General features: G+C 37.1%; 2 protein-coding genes across 2 annotated transcripts in view; one reads left to right on the top strand and one right to left on the bottom strand.

Annotated features, from left to right (window-relative positions):
• Nucleotides 1-12,281, bottom strand: part of mus81 (mus81 structure-specific endonuclease subunit) — a 174,323-nt gene extending 162,042 nt beyond the window's left edge. Inside the window, exon 1 of the mRNA XM_090376390.1 lies at nucleotides 12,051-12,281. Coding sequence (XP_090232516.1) covers nucleotides 12,051-12,191 — 141 coding nt within the window. The 5' untranslated portion in view covers nucleotides 12,192-12,281. The remainder of the gene's footprint in view (nucleotides 1-12,050) is intronic.
• Nucleotides 12,282-12,394: 113 nt separating this feature from the next.
• puf (ubiquitinyl hydrolase 1 puf) overlaps nucleotides 12,395-13,845 on the top strand; it is a 1,022,896-nt gene continuing 1,021,445 nt past the window's right edge. The window contains exon 1 of the mRNA XM_090376705.1: nucleotides 12,395-12,616. Within this exon, the coding sequence (XP_090232831.1) occupies nucleotides 12,574-12,616 (43 nt within the window). The 5' untranslated portion in view covers nucleotides 12,395-12,573. The remainder of the gene's footprint in view (nucleotides 12,617-13,845) is intronic.

Here is a 13,845-nt window from a genome sequence, read left to right as displayed (position 1 = left end):
GTAATTGATTGTTAGTGTAACGCTGTAAATAAAGAAGACGATTTTATTTATTCAAGAGAGCGCAAATTCACTGGCAAAGACACTTGATCACAAAATCGCTTGGCACCTGGGGCCCATATTGTGGGCAGAACCAGACTGTTCTCATCTCTTGAGCACAGAAAAATCCAGCACTACAAGACTGAGTTCAGTTTCATCCAATCACATTGTGTTTAGAACAATCAGTATATGCACAGAAGTGGGCAGATGGGTGCCAGGAGGCAGTCTTCATTTTTTTCACCTCTTCATCCTCCTGTTTTTTCATTTTATTATTTATTTATATTTTCCACTGGTGACTAGGCCTTATGCTTCCGTGTAGTAAGGAACTGCAGGCATCTACTGGTACTGCACTAACTTCAGTGGATGCAGGATAGATGACACCAATAGGACTTGCACTACTTCTTGTGGGTGTGGGATTTAGCCCATTAAGGACAGCACGAGTAAAGTTGTGGCCTGCATCCTCATGACATGAATGGGTACTAAGAAGCAGCTTTTCTGATGATTGCTGCCTCCTGGTATCAAAGTGGCCAACAGCAACACACACTGCACAAACATATTATACTAATTTCTGGCCATTTTATAGTTATGTATCAGCATGGTGTTGAACTAACATCTAGGAACTATCCTACATAACGCACAAAACAAAATAATCAGTTATAAATGGTGTGATATGATTTCATAAAACCTAAGTATCTTGCTACAATAAGATAAAAGTATCTTCCGTAGCCAAGTGGGAGTGCAGTAGCACACGCTCTTTGAGTAGACCGGGGTTCAAGCCCCTGACTGCTGAATACGTCCGACCTGCCAACCCGCACTGGACCAGCGTGGCAGATTATGGTCCATTTCCCTCAACATGAATTGTTGAGGCGGCTTCCATCCTGCAGTGGGTTGATAATGGCTGCACTTTACTTTTTTTTTTTATCTTGCTACAATGGATAAAAGGATGGTTGAGTGGGAGAAGACAGAAAGTGGTAATCAATGGGTGCTGCTCTTCATGGCCTAATGTTATTAGTGGAGTCCCACAGGGTTCGGTGTTGGGTCCACCGTTGTTTTGTATATTTATTAATGATATTGATGAAGGTATATCAGGCTTAGTGTTGAAGTTTGCAGATGATACAAAGGTTGGCAGGGTGTTAATGACAGTAATGGCAGTGTGCTACTGCAACAGGATCTAGAAAATTTGGGCAGATTGGCTAAGAAGTTGACAAATGCAAAGTACTGCATATGGGTAGAAGTAACCCGAGAGAAACGTACCAACTGTGTGGTAGGTACTACACTTAAGGTGGTAGAAAATGAAAGAGACCTGGGAGTAATTGTGCAGTCAGATATGAAGCTTTCTGAGCAATGCAGAGAGGCTGCCAGGGCAGGTCATGGGGTTTTGTTAATGATATATAGGAATTTTGCTAGCAGGGAAAAGGAGGTGATTGTACCTCTGTATAAGGCAATGGTCAGGATATGCCTCGAGTACTGCGTACAGGTTTGGAGGCTTCATTTTAGGAAGGATGTAGATATGCTTGAGCATGTACAGAGAAGGGCAACAAGACTGGTGAGGGGAATGAAGGGATCCTCTTACCAAGAGAGGCTTAAGTTCTGCAAATTGCAGTGGCTGGAGACTAGGCACCTCCGTGGTGATCTGATTGAGGTGTATAAGGCCTTGAATGGGTTGAGCACGCTGAATTCTGATGGGATCCTTCCACTTGTTCAGATTACGAACCTAAGAGGCATAAATTCAATTAAGAAAAGACAGATGTAGAATAGATGTGTGGAAATTGGCCTTTAGCCAGCGTGTGGTTAATTGCTGGAACAAACTTCCATCTGTCGTTGTGGAAGTTGATAGGTTAAATAAATTTAAGGAGGAACTGGACAGGCATTTGGAGGGAATGATGTGATTTTTTTTTTTTTTTTTTTGACTGATGCTGCATAAGCTCATGCACTTGCTTTCTTGCATCACATTCCACTACTACTATCTACAGAATATTGTACTGTGAACTAGTACTGAGTGTCTTTTGCAAAATGATTTTATTTGTCACAAATATAGAGTAACAATGACAAAATCTAGGAAATATATAGTGTTTGGAAATTAAAATATTCAAAAAGTTCCAGATTTATGAGGTCTTACTTATGTCCTACAGATTGACAGGATAGTGCATCTTAAATGAAATCACTTAAGAGCATTAAGAAATAGCCAGTTGATAACTTTAACAGATTAAGGGAATTTTACATTAAACTAAATCATTAATAATTAGGTAAAAAAAAATTCGAGCAACAAAGAACTAACTGCTAAAATTAAACACGTTTTGCATACATATAAAGTTAGGTAATTTAATTATGGTTGGTTAAATGTTTTTATTTCATTTTAATAATTAAATTTTGTAACAAAGTTTTTGTGGTCAATTTAAAACTGTTTACACATGGTATGAGTAGTTTATTTATAAAGATCTTGGTATGATTTTTAAAAATCATTCTAATGGAAACATGCTGCCACCATAAAATAAGGCAGGATGAGTTTCATTATGGTATATACAATGTGTTAAGGGAGAATAGGGATTTTTTAAAAATCATACTAAATTGAGCAGTATTCAGTAATTAATTTTTTTTATATGTAGAATGAATAAAACCTTCAGAAATCTATAGAATTAAGTTGCATTGCAAAAAAGAAACCTTACAAATTTTTTTTTTTGGCTGATGCTATATAAGCTTGCTTTCTTGCATCATATGCCTCTACTAATGCTAAATGTTTTATCTGATATTAAGCACAAAGGTAGTTAAGGCCACGAGGCATCAATATTTGTGATAATAAACTCCCTGTAGAAGTTTGTTGGTTTTGGTAGTTCAAAACACTATGTAACCACTGCCTCATGCCAACTGTGAAAAAAATAAGCCTATAAAAGTTCTCATCCAGATGGAAACCAATTCTAATCTTTGCTAGCTGCTAGTGCTCTTATGAAGAGGAATAAATGTTTACCAGAACAAAACAAGTAGATATGTTGAGCAAAGATGTTTTATTTTTTAAAAGAGGCTGAAATTCTGTGGAAAGTTACCACATAAATGGGTGTTTTTTGACATACAGTACGGTAAAGAATTTTTTTTTAATGGCTAAAACTACTGACCCCATTTGTGCCTGAAATTTTATTGACACAATGGTGTCACTAATCTCTTTACAGCTTTGTCTGGTTTCTGATTGGGACACTTACAAATAAAAATGGATTCAAAAGGCCATTTATTTCATGATGATAACTGTGCAGTGGGAGAAATGCAAAACGTCTGCCTAGATATGAACAGTAGAGTTCTTTCAGGAAGGAAAATGGTGTATATATAATGGTGAAACTCCTGTACTAAAAAAAAGGTGGGTATTAAACTGAAAATTAATATATCACTTTATTATCACTTAATCACTTTCAAATTATTTTTAATTATTATATGTCATTAATTATTTTTTAATTGGAAAAGTTTAGCTATAAAAAAAAATTGTTTATTTCGTTCTAACAGTTGACCATATGTCAAAAAACACTCACTGCTAAAGTATCTTTTGATAGAGTTTCACTGCTTCCTTCTCTTTTCACCCATTGTACTACCCAATTTTTGACTATACAGTAGTTAAGAAATACCCTTTCTTTTGGATAACAAGACTGCTGTTTCTAATGATGTTTTTGATCTTATTATACAATATAATGACAGAATTAAGAATAAATGTTTAAAGTTTTCCATTTTAAACTACTTTTTGCCCTTTCCCCCTAAAAACTAATTAGTGAAGTAAAGGCAACCAAGTGCTGAATGTTGTTATTGTCTATCATTTTTTGGGTATAGTACAGAAGAGTTACAGTAATCTCAAACAACTGGAGGTGATGGTATTTCAGATAGTTGATTTTTGTGGATAATCCACTTTAAATGCACTCTATCTACAGTATGAAAGGGAAGCAAGAAAAAGATTAATGAGAGAATAGTAATTTGCGCTACAGTAATTTTTAAAGCTATATAAGCATGTACAACACAAAGTACTGTAGATGCTTATATAGCTTTAAAATAATTACCAATGTTTTTGTGCATGAAAGTTGTAAATTTTTTTTTTTTTTCTGTTTTTTCCCACTGCAACATCCTGTATTTTCTTCAAATACATTAGCTGGTTCACATCCAATTCTTTTTGAGGTCTGGCCAATCTGATGGGGAATAAATGCTTCACTGGTCATTAGTCTCCATAGAGCATAGTTCATTTACCTACAAGAATACCGGACAATCCTAATCATCATACTCGTAACAGAGAAGAAAAATGCATGGGATGCATATAAATTATCAAGCGACTCAGAAGCCTATGGCAGATATAAGTTAATCTGTAATCAGGTCACAAAGGAGGTTCGGCAGGTGAAGGCAGATTACGAGAAATCCTTGGCAAAAGATGCTAAGAAAAACAGCAAGGATTTCTTTACTTATATAAACTCTAAAAGGAGGAGGATGAATCTGATTGGTCCACTTGACATCGATGGTTCGACTGTTGATGATCCTGATCAGATAGCAAACAAACTGAATGAGTATTTTGCATCTACATTCACACGTGAGGAATTATTAAGGTTTGAAAATGGCAGAAGATTATCAAATTGTAGCAGGATACTTAATGATTTTGTAATAAGTGAGAGCAAAGTGGAAGAGAAATTGTTGAAGTTAAACGTAAGAAAAGCACCTGGGGTGGATGGGATCTATCCAGTTATATTAAAGGAGGCGGCAAAGCAACTAAGCAAACCCTTAGCCATAATTATGAGAGCATCCTTGGACTCAGGGGAGGTTCCCACGGACTGGAGATGTGCAAATGTATCCCCAATTCACAAAGGGGGATCGAAGGGTGACACGAGTAATTACAGACCAGTTAGTCTAACTTCTGTTCTGGGTAAAATAATGGAGTCGCTGGTTAAAGATGCATTGCAGGATTATCTAGACAAGACTGCAGCAATAATTCAGACACAGCATGGGTTTGTTAAGGGAAAGTCTTGTCTGACAAATTTGATAGGATATTATGATGTGGTTACAAAGGAACTGGATGTGAAAAATAATTTTGATATCATATATTTGGATTTCAGGAGAGCTTTTGACACTGTTGCGCATGGAAGACTATTGTACAAATTGGAGCAGAATGGTATTAAGGGGAAGTTGCTACAATGGATAAAAGGATGGTTAAGAGCTAGAAGACAGAGGGTGGTAATCAATGGGTGCTGCTCTTCTTGGACTACTGTTATTACCGGAGTCACACAGGGTTCGGTGTTAGGTCCACTGTTGTTTTGTATATTTATCAATGATATTGATGAAGGTATATCAGGCTTAATGTCGAAGTTTGCAGATGATACAAAGGTTGGCAGGGTTGTTAATGACAGTGTGCTACTGCAATAGGATCTAGATAATTTGGGCATATGGGCTAAGAAGTGGCAACTGAAGTTTAACCTTGACAAATGCAAAGTACTTCATATGGGTAGAAGTAACCCCAGAAAAACGTACCAACTGTGTGGTACTACACTTAAGGTGGCAGAAAATGAAAAAGACCTGGGAGTAATTGTGCAGCCAGATACGAAGTTTTCTGAGCAATGCAGACAGGCTGCCAGGGCAGGTCATGGGGTTTTGTCAATGATATATAGGAATTTTGCTAGCAGGGAAAAGGAGGTGATTATCCCTCTGTATAAGGCAATGGTCAGGCCACGCCTCGAGTACTGCGTACAGGTCTGGAGGCCTCATTTTAGGAAGGATGTAGATTTACTTGTGTGTGTACAGAGAAGGGCAACAAGATTGGCGAGGGGAATGAAGGGATCCTCTTACGAAGAAAGGCTGAAGTTCTGCAAATTGCAGTGGCTGGAGACTAGGCATCTGCGCAGTGATCTGATTGAGGTATATAAGGCCTTGAATGGGTTGAGCACGCTGAATTCTGATGGGATCCTTCCACTTGTTTAGATTAGGAACCTAAGGGGGTATAAATTCAAATTAAGAAAAGACAGATGTAGAATAGATGTGCGGAAATTTGCCTTTAGCCACCGGGTGGTTAATTGCTGGAACAAACTTCCATCTGTCGTTGTGGAAGTTGATAGGTTGAATAAATTTAAGGAGGAACTGGACAGGCATTTGGAGGGAATGGTGTGATTTTTTTTTGGCTGATGCTGCATAAGCTCATACACTTGCTTTCTTGCATCACATGCCACTACTACTACTACTACAGCCAATACACTTGATATTTTTCTCACAAACAACCCTTCTAAGTACACGGTCGAAGTGAGAGGTCCTTTAGGCACTTCAGATCACAACTTGGTGATTGTCTCTTCTCCAATGGAACCTTTATCTCATGGCTATTCCCAACCTCGTGTTATTTCCCATTACAAGAATGCAAAATGGGATGACCTGCAAGACTTCTTTTCTTCTATTTTTTGGTCGGATTACTGTTTAAAAACTTCTGATGTCAACGTTTGCTCAGATCGTGTCAGTGAAATTATTCTTGAAATCCTTTATCTCACATTCCACTTTAAAATCTCGTCCTTTATCTAAACCTTGGTTTTCCAATAAATGTGCTAAGGCTGTTCAAGAGAAGAATGTTGCATATCGTAATTGGCTTGTTTCTAATTCTTCAGTTTCATTTCCTGCCTACACCAAAGCTCGCAACAACTGTAAAGCAGTTATTAATCAGTCCAAACTAGAGTTTGAACAGGCTAAGAGTCGAAAACTTGCTTCTTGCCCTTATGGTAGCCGAGCATTCTGGTCTCTTGCCAAAGCTATTGGCTGCAACTTTTGCCCATCTCTACTCCCACCTCTGTCCAAACCAGATGGTTCTATTGTCACTTCAGCTAAGGATAAAGCTGACCTGCTAGCATCCCATTTTTCTTCCAACTCATGTATTAATGATTTTGGTAAAACACCTCCACCATTCCCAACACACTCCATTCAATGCCTCCTGTTGTCTTCCTTCAAAAGGATATCAGAAGGATTTTGACGAATCTTGATGCTAAGAAAGCTCCAGGTCCCGATGGTATTTCTACACTTGTTCTCGAAACCTGTGCTCCTGAACTTACTCCTATTCTTTGCCTACTTTTTTCACTTTCTTATTCCAAAGGTGTTTTTCCTTCTTCTTGGAAATTTGCTCATATCCAGCCAGTCCCTAAAAAAGGGTGACAAATCCCTCCCATCCAATTATCGTCCCATTGCAATTACTTCTACTGTTTCTAAAGTAATGGAGAAATCAATTAACCGCCAACTCTTAAGCTACCTAGAAACATTCCGTCTGATCAACTATCGCCAGTATGGATTCCGTCAGTGTTGAACCACTGGTGATATTCTGGCTTATGTTACCCATTTATGGACTAATTCAATGGAAAGGTTCGGTGAAACACAAGTAGTTGCTCTTGACATCTCAAAGGCTTTTGATCGTGTTTGGCATAAAGGTCTTCTAAACAAGCTTCTATCTTATGGTTTGCCAACTGCTTATAGTAATTGGTTATCTAGTTTTCTCTCTGATTGCTCACTGAGGGTGATGGTAGATGGCTCTCTGTCTTCTAACTTCTCCACTAATGCCGGTGTCCCCCAAGGTTCAGTTCTTTCTACCACTCTTTTCCTCTTGTATATTAATGACCTTCTTCTATTGACTGGAAATCCTATCCATAGTTTTGCTGATGATAGCACATTGCATTCCACTTTCCATTTTGAGAAACCTTGTTCTGCTCAATCAGCTTCAACTTCTCGAAAATCTGTTACCAATTCCTTAAATGCCGATCTTCAGGTAATTCTCCAGTGGGGCAAAGACAACTTAGTTGATTTCAACCCTTCTAAAACTCAGTCTTGTCTTATCTCTCACAAAAAGGATTCTTCTGCTCCTATGCTTATCTTTAGTGACACTACGATTTCTAGGCAAAATGATATATCTCTTTTGGGGATTACCCTGGCTTCTAATCTCTCTTGGCACAAGCACATTACAAATATTGCTTCCTCTGCATCTAAAAAACTTGGTTTTCTCTTTCGCTCTCGGCATTACTTTTCTTCCAAATAGCTGCTCACTCTGTATAAATCGCAAATCCGCCCTGCCATGGAATATTGTTCCCACATCTGGGGTGGTGCTCCCAAAACCTCTCTCAGGCTTCTAGATTCCATTCAGAAGAGGGCAGTTAGGTTAATTAATGATTCATCTCTAACAGAGTCTCTCCACTCACTTTCTCATAGACGTACTGTTTCTGCTGCATTCCTCTTCTACAGATACTTCCATGGGCATTGGACGTGGTAATATCAATTTTAAATTTTGAATAAAATTATACCAAGATTGCAATTACATAATGTGTTAATAAGGTATTGTATACAGAACATTACTTAACACATTATGTAATTGCAAACTTGGTAGAATTTGATTCAAATTTAAAATAGATATTACCACGTGGACTTTTCGCACGTGTACTTTGACATACAGAGCATGTCGGAAACAGAAGTAAGAGCATTGCTGTCTTTTTCATGATTTTGGTGGATGACCTCTGATGAAGACACAAAAATTATGAAACACTCTGCAATGCTATCTCCATCTTGGTCGTTTCTTCAAAAAATTCATTTGGTTTACTTTTTAATTGTTACAATTATTTTTTCCAGTTCCTTTCTTCCCCCCTTCGTTCACAACGTATATCGCTCCCAGGGTACACCGTATTTTCATTAGTTTATTTCTATGAATAAACATCTACTTACTGTATTTTATACTAATAATATTATATATATATATATATACACACACATATATATATGCACTTTCTTTGAACACCAGTGTGTTCAAAGAAAGTGCATCCAGAGAAGACTGCAGCAATAATTCAGACAGCATGGATTTGTTAAGGGTGTCTTGTCTGACAAATTTGATTGGTTACCATGATGTGGTCACAAAGGAATTGGATGCAAAAAATAATTCTTATATCATATACTTGTATTTCAGGAAAGCTTTTGACACTGTTGCACATGGAAGACTATTGTACAAATTGGAGCAGAATGGTATTAAGGGTAAGCTGCTACAATGGATAAAAGGATTGTTGAGTGGTAGAAGACAGAGGGTGGTAATCAATGGGTGCTGCTCTTCGTGGCCTAATGTTATTAGTGGAGTCCCACAGGGTTTGGTGTTGGGTCCACTGTTGTTTTGTATATTTATCAATGATATTGATGAAGGTATATCAGGCTTAGTGTCGAAGTTTGCAGATGATACAAAGGTTGGCAGGGTTGTTAATGACAGTGTGCTACTGCAACAGGATCTAGAATTTGGGAAGATGGGCTGAGAAGTGGCAGCTGAAGTTTAACATTGCTAAATGCAAAGTACTGCATATGGGTAGAAGTAACCCCAGAGAAATGTAACAAAATTAAACTCAGGGGCTCACATCTGGTGAGTATGGGCTTGGCACACCCAGGGTCCTGATCTGGACATCATCAGCTTCTCTTCCTTGGTGATTCCCTTTTATTTCTCTCTCACTCGGGGTAGTTCAGAAATTTTTTTTGGCTGGTGCAGCATAAGCCTCGGGCTTCCTTGCACCATATGGCTAATAATAATAATAATAAACTGTGTGGTACTACACTTAAGGTGGTAGAAAATGAAAAAGAATTGGGAGTAATTGTGCAGTCAGATATGAAGTTTTCTGAGCAATGCAGACAGGCTGTCAGGGCAGGCATGGGGTTTTGTCAATGATATACAGGAATTTTGCTAGCAGGGAAAAGAAGGTGATTGTCCCTCTGTATAAGACAATGGTCAGGCCACACTTTGAGTACTGCATACAGGTCTAGATTTTTTTTGATTTGTTGATTTTGGTAGTTGTTGGCGCATCGGCTTTTGTGGCCATATTGCACCTCCCAAGGTTTTTGCAGTACTTTGATCCAAGCCTGAGGCGGGAATCGAACACGCAACCTTTGGGTTGCCGGGCAGGTACTTTACCCACTCGGCTAGCTCGGTCGGCGCATACAGGCCTAGAGGCCTCATTTTAGGAAGGATGTAGACTTGCTTGAGCGTGTACAGAGAAGGGCAACAAGATTGGTGAGGGGAATGAAGGAATCCTCTTACCAAGAGGGACTTAAGTTCTGCAAATTGTAGCGGCTGGAGACTAGGCACCTGCGAGGTGATCTGATTGAGGTGTATAAGGCCTTGAATGGGTTGAGCACACTGAATTCTGATGGGATTCTTCACCTTGTTCAGATTATGAACTTAAGGGGCATAAATTCAAATTGAGGAAAGACAGATGTAGAATAGATGTGTGGAAATTTGCCTTTAGCCAGCGGGTGGTTAATTGCGATAAGAAACTTCCATCTGTCGTTGTGGAAGTTGATAGGTTAAATAAATTCAAGGAGGAACTGGACAAACTTTTAGAGGGAATTGTTTTGTAATTTTTCTTTGGCTGATGCTGCATAATGCCACTTACACCCTTTAAAACTGTAATTGTCATCCAAATAACGTAAGTATATGGAAACATTTCTTACAGACTGCATCAGATAAGATTGACACGCATAGGTGATGATGTAATATTGCATCAACTGTTACTTTCAGCTGTATAAACACTCTCTGCAAGAGTTGCAGTCATTCCTTGCTTGTGTCATAATGACGAGTTATGTGCAGTTGACGCCACGAAGAAAGAGTGCTATTGTTGCTTTACACGAGGAAGGATGTTCTTCCCGTCATATTGCTTATAGAGTGTCTTGTAACCAGTCGACAGTGAGTAGATTTCTTTCCAAACTCAAGAATACTGATTCTGCTGATGGGAAAAAAGGAACTGGACGCAAACAAGTCTCTACGCCAAAACAGGACCACATTTTGAAGCTCTTATGCCTTAAAAACCGTCTGAGCTGAAAAGAGAATGGGAAGAACACACAGGAGTAGTAGCAAGTGCAGTAACAGTCAGAAGATGCCTCTTCAAAATGGATGTATAGCCTGTCGTCACAAGAAGAAGCCCTTCCTCACACAAAAATGAAAAAGGCTTCTTTAATTTGGCGTAAGGAGCATCTCAAATGGTCCCCGAGCAGTGGAAGTCTATTCAACCTGTATGGCTCTGATGGGACACAAAGGATTCGCCGTAGATGTGGTGAAGAATACCATCCAGACTGTATGGTGTGAAATTCCTAGGTGGTGCACTTTCTTTGAACACCCGTGTGTGTATATATATATTTTTTTTTCTTTTAATAATACAGCACTTTAGAAAATAATTTAGTTTCATCTATTTATATGTAACTTTACTGCTACTGTATTATACAATTAGTTGTTATACCCATCTGAAATTTAATATGTGTATATATACATATTTAACTCAGGCAATATAATTTTTTACCTTTTCCATACATTTTTATTTACTTTATTAATTTTTAATATAACATATATATTATACATTAAATGCAATTTACAGTCAAAGTGGCAGTCGATGGCAAAATAAAAAAAATGAATAAGCAAGGTATAACAAATACACCAAAAACTTTATCAAACTTATCTATTCTTACATGCTTATATATATTATACACACACACTTTTCTGAAGGTGTTTATTTTAACTTCTATATATATATATATATTTTTTTTTTGCCGTTTGGAATAACACAGCATCAATTTTTGTTGCTATAAACGCTTTTTCTATCTTGTTCCTCATCGCCCCTCCCTGAAATATGGTTATTTCCACAGAGAAGTAAGATACTCTGTGTTATTTCAGCATCATTCTTGACAACAAAATAAACAAAAAAAAAAAAAAAAAAAATTGTAACACGTGTGCCCTGATTTAATATTAGTAATATGACTGTATCTGAGCTGAAAATATATGCAGAGGCGTTCTGCACTTTCAAAGGGTTTAGCAAATCTGAAAAATGATGGTTACTATCATTTAAACGTAATATCCAGCATATAATATATGCTGGATATTACGTGTCAATTGAAAATATTTTATTTTTACTGGCATTACCGAACACCTGCAGGATACGAAGTTTGAAAGCAGTAATACAAATTGTTTCCATTTTAAACAAATGTATCAGTGTTCTGTATGTAATCGTCAGAAAATGAGAAAAAACCTAAGTTACCCTGGAAAACTGAAAACGAGCGTTTGAGCCATTTTTTTCGGCCTCTTCTTTCCATTCTTTAAGCCATTTCTCAAAAAGTACATTAGGGTGAGCGTATTTTATTTTCTTTCGTTTGCGGCATGGAGAGGGTTTTCCGTTCATGTTTTTTTCTGTTGTTTCGATATCAAAATATAAGTGCAGAAACACTTAGCAAAGAATCCTGAGCATTCACCACAAACAAATTTGCCTCCAACTCGAACAACACAAAGAATCAAATTCTTCCGCTAATCATCGTTTACCACTTCAGTGTTATAACTTTTCTGCAGAGGGCGCTGCGGTATACATTGAAATATGTTAGGAAGATGGCTGTACATAGCAAGGAAGTGGTCGTTGGACTTAGTTACTTATTATGAAAAAGAAAATTACAACAGCTTACCGAGTGGGGGAAAAAAGGGCAAACTTTATATTTCAACATTAAAAAATTTTACGGCAGCTTTTAACGCGACTTTCGATGTACTGTGATGTGTGAAATTCGAAATTGGAAATGTGTGACATTTGTTCAGACGTCATTGAACTCTTGCAGAAGTGTAAGTTAACGTAAAATTTTGAAATTGTATAACTTTAGCAGCCTAGTTATATAAGTTTCTTGACATTTGAAATCGTCACAGGCAGCCAGTGTACTATCAAACTTCACGAAGCTTACCATGCTTATTCCATATTCATGGATTTGTGACAACCGATAATTTTTGTGTGATCAGGTGCTACACATGCACATGCTGAGAACCATTGATATTTCCCCAAGTTGTTCTTTATATTTATTAAAAGAACTGAATTTATTTTAGTAATCACAATATTAATCCATACCATATCAGCAGGCTTATTTAAAATTAAGATTATAAAATATCAAAGAATATATCACAAGGGTTATATCAGACATCACAAAGAATTTAGAAACAAAGTGATTTTAAAATTTTCCACAACAGTCAAATTTAATTCATGATTAGAGTATTCTACATTAAATTATTTTTATCATCATGTACAAAATCATTGTTACTTTATTAATTTTGGAATAAAGGTAAAATTTTAGGGACAAACTAGATAGGAGAACAATACTCAATTGTGGAATGGATTTGTGATATATTTCTGGATTAGTTGTTTAAAAAAAAAAAAAAACAGTGGATGCAATTGATTAAAACCTAGAATTTTGAATGATGAAAAAGATATATATATATATAAGATTGTGTATTTACTTCAATGAACTTCCACTGTCACATCTTGGAAATTAGTATGTTAGTTTAATATGTTAATATGTGCATCTGTAGTCAGGAGTGGGAGTGCAGTAGCACATGCTCTTTGAGTAGACTGGGGTTCAAGCCCCTGACTGCTAAATATGGTTGATCTGCCAATCTGCACTGGACCAATGTGACAGTTTATGATCCATTTCCGTCAACATGAATCATTGAGGAGTTCCATCCAGTGGTGGATTGATGATAGCTGCAGTTTACCTTTTTTTTTGTGTGCACGTTTATTTTATTATGGTAGAAATTTTGTTTGACCATCTATTGGTTACATGGCATTTGAAATCAATTTGTGAATTTTTTCCTCTATTGGCTTCATTATTATTATTATTTCATTTTATTTTTTCCCTATTATTCCTTTGAATTTGGAAGTGGGATCATATTATTCTCAACAATCATTTCTAAAGAAAGATGCAGTATTTCATTTTCTGAGTGTAATAAAAGCTATATGCTTATACCTGTCTATATATTTGGACTAATAGATGCTAATAAGTGAATGCCTAGTGAGTGGTAGGTGG

The sequence above is a fragment of the Mastigoproctus giganteus genome, chromosome 6, assembly GCF_048544385.1.
Source record: "Mastigoproctus giganteus isolate SK-2022 chromosome 6, ASM4854438v1, whole genome shotgun sequence".
In the NCBI taxonomy this organism is placed as follows: domain Eukaryota; kingdom Metazoa; phylum Arthropoda; class Arachnida; order Uropygi; family Thelyphonidae; genus Mastigoproctus; species Mastigoproctus giganteus.
The sequence above is the reverse complement of the archived record's forward strand: the minus strand, read 5'-3'. Positions and strand labels throughout refer to the sequence as shown.